This window comes from Primulina eburnea, chromosome 12, assembly GCF_022965805.1.
Source record: "Primulina eburnea isolate SZY01 chromosome 12, ASM2296580v1, whole genome shotgun sequence".
Lineage (NCBI taxonomy): Eukaryota > Viridiplantae > Streptophyta > Magnoliopsida > Lamiales > Gesneriaceae > Primulina > Primulina eburnea.
The window spans coordinates 14,367,993-14,379,310 of record NC_133112.1 but is presented as its reverse complement, the minus strand read 5'-3'; the positions used below and the strand labels follow the sequence as shown (position 1 = coordinate 14,379,310).

The window sequence follows — 11,318 nt, the reverse complement described above, 5'->3', positions numbered from 1 at the left end:
TGAAATGGATTGTCCGAGGCTGAAGAAGTCATTTGGCTAATGGAAGGGAAAAACTTTTGAATTGTATAACTTTTTTTTGGGTGTTGAACATTAATAGTTTTGGGTACTTGGTATTTTGTATTAAATGAATTACATGTTGATGGTTCTTTTGAATATATGTTGATAATATTTTGAAAGTTGTTATGTTAGAAGTTTAAAAATCTTTTTATGAAAATAGTATTTTATGTTTTCCCTTTTTCAATCATTATGCTTTCTTGTTTCATAATCAATCTTCTTCAGGTATCTGGTTGCGAGATAATTTTCCCCAGGACGCTATTGGTGAGGACAATGATAGGATGTGATAAGAAGTAAGGCCTCAATCTTCGCCATGATGACGAGGGCCAAGGCCAACTTTTCCTGAGTAGTATAATTGAGCTCCGCTCCCTTTAAAGCGTGACACACAAAATAGACAGGCTGATGAACTGCATCCTCTCCTCTGACCAAAACCGAACTTGCAGCCTGGGGAGTGACTGGTAAGTACACAAAGAGTTCCTCTTCAGGGATGTGTTTGTTCAAGATAGGGAGTTCCCCAAGATACGTTTTCAGCTCCTGCAGCGCTTTCTCACTAGAGATCATTCCATTCAAACTTTTAGCTTTCCGAAGTAACTTAAAGAATAATAAAATTTGATCTGCGGATCGGGATATGAATCTAGCTAGAGCGGCGATCCTCCCTGTCAGTCACTGTACTTCTTAGATATTTCGAGGAGAAACCATAGAAGATAGGGCTTGCACCTTTTCTGGATTAGCCTCAATGCCTCGGTGAGTCACCATGTACCCCAAAAACTTCCCCGTCTGAACACCGAATACACACTTGCTAGGGTTCAGCTTCAACTTGTAATCCCGCAGAGTCTGAAAATTTTCATCCAGATCCGTCAAAAACTGATCGAATGCCTTGGACTTGATCAATATATCATCCATATAGACCTCAACGTTCTTCCCTATATGCTTTTTGAAGACCTTATGTAGAACCCGTAAATCAGACTACGTATAAGTCATGCATAAGTTCTAGTATTTAAATTAAAATGATTTTTATTGCATAAGTATTTAAATTTAATTATTTTATGCAGTAGTTTAATTGTTACCTTTTCAGTTAAATAAGTGAGGCCGGACTGGAGTTGGAGTATTGAGATAAATATTTAATATTAAGAAAACATTCCTAGAATTTATTTAAGATAAATAATAAGTTAAATTTAATGTAAAAGAATGTTTAAGAAATTATTTAAGTAATTTAAAAATTTAGCCATGCATGCAAGATAATGTTATTCCATAATCAATTTATTAATTCACTAAAATATTTAATGGGTGGATAAAACTCTAAAGAATTAAAATACAAGATGTAAGAAATATTTTCCCCTCTTTTCCCCTCCATTTTATTTAATTTTCGGCCATATCATCTTTGTAGGATTTAAATTTGTCAACTCAAAATTTTGGGTATCTTTCTTTATCCCTTCTTGGCATAGATAATTCCCTCAACTTTAAATCTTCAATAAATATTAATTAAGCAATTTTTCTACCCATTTTAACTAGATAAAATCGGCCATCACCTTTGAAATATTTAAAAAGTTTGACAACCCCTTCACTTGATTCTTTCCTTATCCATTTTTGGGAGATAAATCCCTCACCTTTTAATTTCCCAATAATTATTAATTAAACAATATTCCACTCCACTTTGATAGCAAATTTCGATCACCCCTTCTTTTTAAAAGATTTAATTTTTTTTATTTACAACCCATTTCCTTGTTATCTTTCCTTAATCTTTTTCTAGGTAGATTTTTCAAAAATTTTAAATCACCAACAAATAATTAATTAAGCAATATTTCTTTCTTGTTCCAAGACACCATGATCGACCAAGTGCACCCTAGAATTTTTCCTCAAAATCTTTTTGGTATCAAACCATTTCCTTATCTCACAAACTAGAAGATAGAAAGATTATTTCATTCCTTTTATCTTGCAAACTATCCCCTCATGCCTAGCCATTCCCTCCCTCTCCATTATTTCGAAAATTTAAGAGCAAATATTGAGAGAAAAATCGTGAGGTAGCTGAGGAAAAACAAGAGAGAAAAAGTAAGAAAACGAAGCACTTCGTCTCCTCCGCGCCGCGTCGTTGTTTTCTTTTGTTTTCTTCAAAACAAAATCCAAGGCATGTCTATATTTTCCTATAATCTTCAATCAAGCCATATATGTATTTTTAAACCTCACATGTACACGATTTCATGCAAGAAAACCGAAATATGACATCAAGTTTTTGTAAAATTCTGCACAGATTTTTTTAGCCTTCCTTGTGCACTTCACGTTATCTGCTGATGGTTCAGGTGGTTGGCTCGATTCCAGGGACTCAGGGCTGCATCTATACATGTACTAGGACATGTTAGGGTCATGTAAGAACGTTGGTTCCAGCCCCTATACGCAGGATATAGAGTTTTGACAGCAACACCCAAAACATGTCACTTTGTGTCTTGAAATTGGCATGTGTATTGCCTAAGGTGGAGATTCCGATCTTGGCTGCACTAGGGGATGTAGCCATGGTTAGAACCTCTCCTTGGCATGTCTAAGACGTTACAAAGTCTACCTTTCAAGGCTTGGTCCATGGTTGCATTGGTTTTTAAACAAAACAAGAACAACCCCCTTCGATCTCCTCCTTTTCCGGCATGTGTAACTTCGGCTTCATGGTATTGGTGTGGATCTTGGTTGGCCTAGGGCCCTTAACCAAGGTTCATACCATACCTCTTGATGTCTAGATCAAGCCAATCAAATGGCCACTGGAATGGTCCATGACAGCAAACGAAGCAACTCTCCCCATGCGCGCAGTTTTGCCTCTCGGGTGGGAGTTTCGGGTGGTCCATGGTGTGGTTTGGATTGTGGCTGGCCTAGGGCCCTTAGCCATGGTCCAGGCCAACCCTTAGGATGTTGGGAAGAGTTTATGGTCGGTGGTTCAAGCCCAATGGCCATTAGCCTCGCAAACAATGCAAAGAAACGCAAGCGCCGCTGCTGTATTTTTGTGACAGCAAGTTGTGCTTCGGTTCAAAGGTGTGTTTCGAGTTCTTGGTGGGCTTTTAGCCTATGTACTTGGACTGGACAGTACTCCATTGTGTTAGGAAGGTCATGTTTTTGGCCGTTTGTGATTCGGTTAAGTTTAGAGGTCGTACGAGAATTTACGGTGCAATGTGCCAAAATGACTCTCGAAAGAGCGTTTCATGTTTTTGGCCTCCATTCACCAAATTGCGAGTACTGTACTTTTAGGGGCATTATTTCATCATTTAGGTGTATTTTAATCATGACTAAATGATGGTTTTGTGTTGGTTCGGGTTGGTACGGAGTCATGATTAAATACGAAGTCGTTGGGCGTAATTGTCTCATTTTTGGGTTCAATTACAAAGTTGGGTCAAGTTAAATCATTTGCATATTTTTCATGTTAGATTAAGGTCGTAGCGAGCCTGGGAACGATCCAACCCATTTGGTAAAATAATACAGGATATTTAATTAGGTTATTTAATTATATTACGTGCAAAAATATAAAAAATTTATTTTTGAGATATATGCGATATTGCTTGTGGCCACTTGACTTCATTGGATAGCAGCTTATCATCGGATTATTACTTCACCCGGTGGTCACTTACCGGTTCAGTTCAGTTCATTTATTGGTACGGATATCAAGTCCAAGGGCTGTAATGATCTCTACCGCCCAGTATACTGTGGTATTAGTCTGATCAGACGATTCAGTTCAGTTCATGGGCCACTAGCGTAGAACATATCCTCAACAGAAAATTATTACATGTTATTTCATGACAGGGCTCTATGGAACAAACATTTCACTTATGATTTTCAGTTCAGTTATGCACATATTATAATTACTCATGTCATGATATTTTTACGTTACGCCAGACTCATGATATTTTTACCTTGCATGAAATTTTATTATTATTACTTGTTATTTACGTTATATGCATGCTGGGTCTTTAGACTCACTAGACTTGATTGTTGTAGGTACTGATGAGGTCGGGACCGAGGGCGGGGACCAGTGATGTAACGTCTACTCGTATTAAAATGCGGAAAATATATATTTTTTTAAATCTCTCGTTTGGGAATAAACATTTAAATAAATCTCATGCATGCAATCCTACGTAAAAACATCATTGAAAAATTATCATGAACATTTACCAATAAAATATAACTGGGTAAAGATGAGAGAAAATCCTACATCCAACAGTAAAATAAGCCAGCATAAAAATACTCATATCCTCTCAAAACATGAAATCATAATAGTGCGGAAAGGTCATAGGTCCTCGGGTCGTGTCGCCCACCAGGTCCACTAACTCAGAGTCCAGCACCTTCAGTCTCATCGACATCGAACTCACCTGCATCACACACGCCTAGTGAGTCTAACGACTCAACACACTTGTACCAGTAATAACAAGTACATATACAGGCACACAATAGTGAAAAATATCATACTCCACATAACTTTCATGAACTTAAAAGCGTAACATAAACGAGTCGTATAAAATCATCTCGTGTCAAATCATGTCGTCTCATGTCATATCATCATATACGTGTCAAAACAGCTTATCGTGTCACCATAAGCTTAAACATTTCTTTTAATTGAATTCAGTTCATTAGTTGTGACTTTCGTATCAGCTCTATCGATGGATCCATCTATAAACCGTGGTACCCGGCGGCAGGGGACATCAGTGACAGCATTACCCGCCCACTGAGCCCGGGCCTCAGCTCATCATATCTCATGCCATCGTATACATATACATCGTCAGTCACAACCAATTCTCATCCTTCAAAAATATCATCATTTTCATCACTTAATAAAAATATGCATATTCGTAACTTTTCCTTTAAACAAAGCATGCACCATATTTTTCATAATTGCGTAAAAATGGTAAACATGATGCATAAATATTTAAAATATCATAAATTTGTGGTCAGAGCGCTGCCATGACCAAATTCTCACCCCGGGTGCAAAATGACCATTTTACCCCTGGAAACCCAAAAATTACCATTTTACCCCTGGACCTCTAAAATTTATCCGAATCTTACCAAAGTCCTTAAAATTTCCCAAAACATTTTCAAAGTATTTCTTAGACGTAAAATCGAGCCCAAATTCATAGCTTAAAATATTCGTTTTAAAACTTGGACCGGAGTCTCGGTTTTAACCCGAACCGAACCGAAACTTAACCAAAACTTTCCCAAATTTTTATTATATTTTAAAAACACTATAATGGTCCTAAAATATTATCCTCAAGCCCTTGAAATTATGGCTAATAGTCCAGAAAGTCATACAATTCTCGGCCAACCCATAATTGATTTCCTATCACAACACATGGCCCCCAATCCTTAACCATTCGGTCCCCTCCTAAACCCCCACCTGTCCAGCCTTTAAGGAAAACCTTAAGACCTTAATGACCGCTCTAAACCAAGGCTAAACGATACATACAGCTGCTGCACACTCATGTGCAGACACCAACCAAAACTTGCATCTCCTTCACGATTCGCGCTAAACTCCAAGGGATCGAGCTTCTCCCTCAACCAGACACCTGTGACTCAATCCCAACATCTTTCTCGACTTTAAAAGGTCTGAAACATATCTTAGTTCAAGTCCATGCACCGCCGTCCCTACCCCTTTCACTCGATGAACTCAAACCCGAAGCAACTCTTAACAACACCTCACGGTTTCTAGCTTACCGACCACCATCTCACTTCTTATTATTGACTGAAAATCTCTCGCTGAAAGAGGCCCTTCAGCAACATCACTTGACAGCCCCTTTGCAACCCTGATCAAAGAAACGTGAGGAATTTACAAGTGAAACAATAAAACATATGCTTACTACCACCGATGAACAAACAAGTATGGATCGAAACATTTACATGATTTTACGTATGCTACACACATATTATTAGCGTATATGACGCATTAAAAAAAAGAACAAGTGTGCCTGGAGATGATTTGGTGAACAAAGCAAGAAGAGGGAGACTCGAGAGGCTTATTCCTTTGCCAAGAATGGTGCAGCCGAAAGTTTCGTTTGCAAGAATGGAGATGACCGAATTATTCAGCTGAGATTTGATGAAACCGAGAGGCTTTTGAATGGAAAAGGGGTGATCGGCTGATTGGGGGGTTACGGGTAGGTAAAGAGACGTTTAGGATTAATTGATATAGTTAATTAGAAGGTTAGTGAGCAATAATATTGCTAACTAAATTTTTAAAAGATGTTTAAGCCCAATGATCTTAAAATTAGGTCAATTAAATTCAAACACACTCCCCAAAAACATTTCGTGTTGGAAAGATTTTAAAAATATTAGCCGAAACATCAAAATATCCCCCGTTTCGATAAAATTTAAGTACTGTTAAAAACAAAAATCATGCGGGTAAAATACCCATTAAAATATCATTTTTGGAAAAATACCCTTAAAAACACCTTATTTTAATTAATAAAAATTAATCATGTAATAAACATAATTTTCATGAAAATTCTCCGGTCTCTCCTCCTCGTTCGGGCGTGAAATGCACCTAGAAATCCTAAAGCATGAACTTATGAAAAATTCATGAATTAGACCCTATCATGCATGAATTATGCATAAAATGCAATAAATAATTAGACACATAATTTAAAATAAAATCCTTGATTGCATGCAGTCAGGTTACGTGAATTAAATTCCTGGACCTTACAACTCTCCCCCCTTGAAGAAAATTTCGTCCTCGAAATTAGAACGTACCAAGTAACTCCGGGTAGCGACTCCTCATCTCGGTCTCTGTCTCCCACGTGGCCTCCTCCTCGGAGTGATTCAGCCACTTGACTTTGACCATCTGGATCACTTTATTCCGGAGTCTATTTTCCTGCATGTCCAGAATCTGCGTAGGTCTCTCCTCAAATGATAAGTGTGGTGTCAGCTGAAGTGGCTCATAGTTAAGCACATGTGAAGGATTCGACATGTACTTTCGCAGCATGGAGACGTGGAACACGCTATGAACTCCCACCAGATTCGGCGGTAATGCAACTCTGTATGCGAGTGTCCCAACTCTCTCTAGGATCTCAAATGGTCCGATGAATCTAGGGCTGAGCTTGCCCTTCTTCCCGAACCTCATCACACCCTTCATAGGTGCGACCTTCACAAAAACATGATCCCCTACTGCGAACTCAAGATCCCGCCGTCTCTGATCAGCATAACTCTTCTGACAGCTCTGTGCAGTTCTCATCCTGTCTCTAATCCTGGCCACTAGGTCTGCTGTCTGTCTGACAATATCCGGACCGAACTCTGCTCGATCTCCTACCTCATCCCAGTATACTGGGTGACCTACACTTCCTCCCGTAGAGTGCCTCGTATGGAGCCATACCTATCGATGCCTGATAACTGTTGTTGTATGTTAACTCCATAAGAGGTATCTTTGGCTCCCAGCTGCCCTGGAAGTCGATCATGCATGCTCGGAGTAGGTCCTGCAGAATCTGAATCACCCTCTCTGACTGACTGTCTTTCTGAGGGTGGAAGGCAGTACTAAATAGTAGCTTCGTACCCAAAGCCTGGTGAAGACTATTCCAGAACGCGGACGTGAACTTCGGATTCCTGTCTGACACTATGGACACTGGAATCACGTGCAGTCTGACTATCTCTCTGATGTACAGCTCTGCATACTGAGTCATAGTTAATGTCTTCCTGATCGATAAGAAATGAGCTGACTTAGTGAGCCGATCAACAATCACCCAAATGGCATTGTATCCCCCAGTAGTCCTCGTGAGTCCTGTCACGAAGTCCGTAGTAATGTTATCCCATTTCTACTCGGGAATAGGGAGTGGTCTCAGCTTCCCTGCAGGTCTATGATGCTCTGCCTTAACCTGCTGACAAGTCAAACACTCGGAGACGAATCGCAGAATATCTCGCTTCATGCCCGGCCACCAATAAAGAGTTTGTAAATCCTTATACATCTTCGTACTCCCTGGATGGATGGAATACGGGGTGCTGTTTGCCTCATTCAAGATATCTGCTCGGAGGGAATCAATGTTAGGAACCCATAGGTGGTCCCTATATCTGACTATGCCGTCCACAACCGTATACATTCTCTGGCCCTTAATCTTGTCCCTCTGTCTCCACTTCTGTAGATGCTCATCGGAAGTCTGCCCTGCTCGAATTCTGTCTCTCAGAGTCGGCTGTACTGTCAGAATAGCAAGATTCGGGGCCTCACCCCTGGCGTACACTGCAAGCTCAAATCTCTGAATCTCAGCTTGCAACGGTCTCTGTACTGACAGATGGGCTATCACTGCGTGCTTCCTGCTCAGAGCGTCTACAACTACATTAGCCTTACCTGGATGGTAGCTAATGTCACAATCATAATCCTTCACCAGCTCAAGCCACCTCCTCTGTCGCATATTTCAATTCCATCTGTGTGAAGAAGTACTTCAGGCTTTTATGATCTGTGAAAATCCTGCACTTCTCCCAATACAGATAGTGTCTTCAGATCTTCAGGGAAAATACCACTGCTGCTAGCTCGAGGTCATGAGTCGGATAATTCTTCTCATGAACCTTCAGCTGTCTGGACGCATAAGCTATCACTCTGTCCTGCTGCATCAGAACTGCGCCCAACCCAAGCTTAGATGCATCTGTATAGACCACAAACTCTCCCTGCCCCGATGGCATAGCTAGCACAGGTGCGGTGGTCAAGGCCTGCTTCAGTCTGTCAAAGCTCTCTTGACACTCTGGTCCCCAAACAAACTTGGCATTCTTCTTCGTCAGAGCGATCATAGGCACCTCAATAGAAGAGAAGCCCTGGATAAACTTTCTGTAATAACCTGCCAATCCCAAGAAACCGCGGATCTCTGTCACAGTCTTCGGAACTGGCCAATCTCTGACTGCCTCTACCTTGCTGGGGTCGACCTCTATGCCATCCTGAGATACAATGTGGCCCAAAAATGCCACCCTATAGAGCCAGAACTCACACTTGCCGAACTTGGCATAAAGTCGTCTATCCTGTAGAGTCTGCAATACTGTCCTAAGATGTCGACTGTGCTCCTCCCTGCTCTTCGAATAGATCAAGATATCGTCAATGAAGACTATGACGAACTGATCCAAGAATGGCTGGAACTCGCGGTTCATGAGATCCATGAAGATCGCTGGCGCGCTCGTCAAACCGAAGGGCATCACCAAGAACTCGTAGTGCCCATAACGCGTCCGAAAAGCTGTCTGGTGCACATCTGACTCTCTCACCTTCAGCTGATGATATCCAGATCGAAGGTCTATCTTGGAGAACACTGAGGCTCCTTGAAGCTGATCAAATAAGTCTTCGATCCTAGGCAACGGATACTTATTCTTCACTGTGACTCTGTTCAGCTCTCTGTAGTCAATGCACAGTCGCATGCTGCCATCCTTCTTCTTAACAAATAGCACTGGCGCCCCATGGAGAGAAACTAGGGCGGATGAAACCCTTATCAAGAATATCCTGGATCTGAACTTTGAGCTCCTTCATCTCTGCAGGCGCTAATCGATAGGGCGCCTTAGATATCGGCACTGTCTCTAGCATGAGCTCAATAGAGAATTCTACCTCCCTGTCTGGTGGGATGCCTGAAACATCGGCAGGGAAAACACTAGAGAACTCGCTAACCACATCTAAATCCTCCAGCCTCTGACTGACTGACACCGACACTGATACAACGCTAGCTAAGAATGCCTGACAGCCTCTCTTAATAATATTTCTCGCACACATGCAAGAAATGACGTGCGGGAACTGCTGATGTCTAGCTGCCTCAAAAACAAATGGTTTCCCACTGGGAGGTCGAACAGATACTGACCTCTGACAAAAATCTATGACTGCTCCATGAGAAGAGAGCCAGTCCATGCCCAAGATGATATCAAATTCTGACAGCGGTAGTACTATCAGATCTGCATGTACTGCCTTTTGCTGCAATCTGAGCTCCAACCCTCTCACTATCCAGGAAGTGAACATCTGATCCCCGGATGGGATCGATACTCTGTAACCCAAATCCATCGTTACTGGTATGATTCCTAGTCGCTTCACGAAAGATTCGGATATAAAAGAATGCGTAGCCCCGGAATCTAGCAACGCATGCGTGGCTACTCCTGCAATATATATCCTTCCTGCGACAAAACATACCATCAAATCTGATAGAGTTGAACTTAAGAAACTTCTTATCGGTAATTAACCCAAATTCCTCGCAAAACCACTGAATTAACTTAGTCGTTGTTCCCAAAAATTCGAAATTCAACCCCAGAATAGTTCAAAAAAATGCAGATTAACTATTTAAAGTTTCGAAAATTGTATTTTTATCCTTAGCTTAACCGTTGTTACAATTGGGTCCCTAAAATTCTCAGGTCAAAAATTCTTAATTCCAATTAGGTAGGGCATGCGTCCTAATTCTTTCTATGTTATCAATCCCAATAAGTAAATCATCAAGCAAGCATTAAACCCAAGCAATCATGCGAAAATTAAAACCTTAAACAAAATGGTTACCAGTAATCAGTGTCGAGTCTGGTGCTGCCTCCGCCTCCTCGGCGTGCATCACATACGCCCGACCAGTAGTGGGGCCCTTGTTCCTAGGGAAATCTGCCGCCTTATGGCCCGACTGTCCGCAAACAAAGCACTTGAATGTTCCCCACCGGCACTCGCCGAAATGGAACCTATTGCATTGAGGGCACGGTTGTCCACCATCTGGCTTAGGCGCCCCTGGCGCCTGAGGAGGTCTCTATGCTGCTGCTGCCTCCTACCCTATCTCTGGGACCTCTGCTGCCCTGCTGCCTCGACGGCCCCGAAAACTGTCTCTTCTGTGGCTGAGAACTGGACTGAGGCTGCTGTCTCTTTCTGTGCATCTCATAGTCAATATCTCGCAATGCCTGCTCTGCCTGAAAATCGCAGGCAGTGGCCTCATCATAACTCGCCGGCCTCATCAACATGACGTCCCGACGGAGAGTGGGTCTCAGTCCATCAAGGAAATGCCTCAGCTACTGGGCGGCATCCCCTGCTATCATGGTCACGAAGTGTCAGCCCCTGTCAAACTTGCGGATGAACTCCGCCACAGATAAATCCCCCACTCGGAGGCCCATGATGTAACATATCGTACCATTGCTACTTAAAATTTGCTGAAAAATTAAAAATTTTCTTAAATATAAACATCCATACGGTCGTCACTCGTCGTTCATAAAAAGAATATTTCAAACCAAGCATCACCAATGAAATTTTTTCTAAATGAGAAGCTTTCTCAAAACATCTCTCACCAAAATATAAGACCAGAGTATTTTAAACTTGCATAATTATATTAAAATGACGTCGG

At 41.4% G+C, this 11,318-nt stretch overlaps 1 protein-coding gene across 1 annotated transcript; it reads right to left on the bottom strand.

The window, feature by feature from the left end:
• Positions 1-312: 312 nt before the first annotated feature.
• LOC140806674 (uncharacterized) lies at positions 313-10,941 on the bottom strand. Its single transcript, XM_073163223.1, has 9 exons — positions 10,756-10,941; positions 10,502-10,613; positions 9,457-10,128; positions 9,098-9,246; positions 8,621-9,054; positions 7,973-8,307; positions 7,497-7,780; positions 751-1,020; positions 313-645 (listed from the first exon to the last, which is right to left on the bottom strand). The coding sequence occupies exons 1-9, from the start codon at positions 10,939-10,941 to the stop codon at positions 313-315; spliced, it is 2,775 nt and encodes a 924-aa protein (XP_073019324.1).
• Positions 10,942-11,318: the final 377 nt, after the last annotated feature.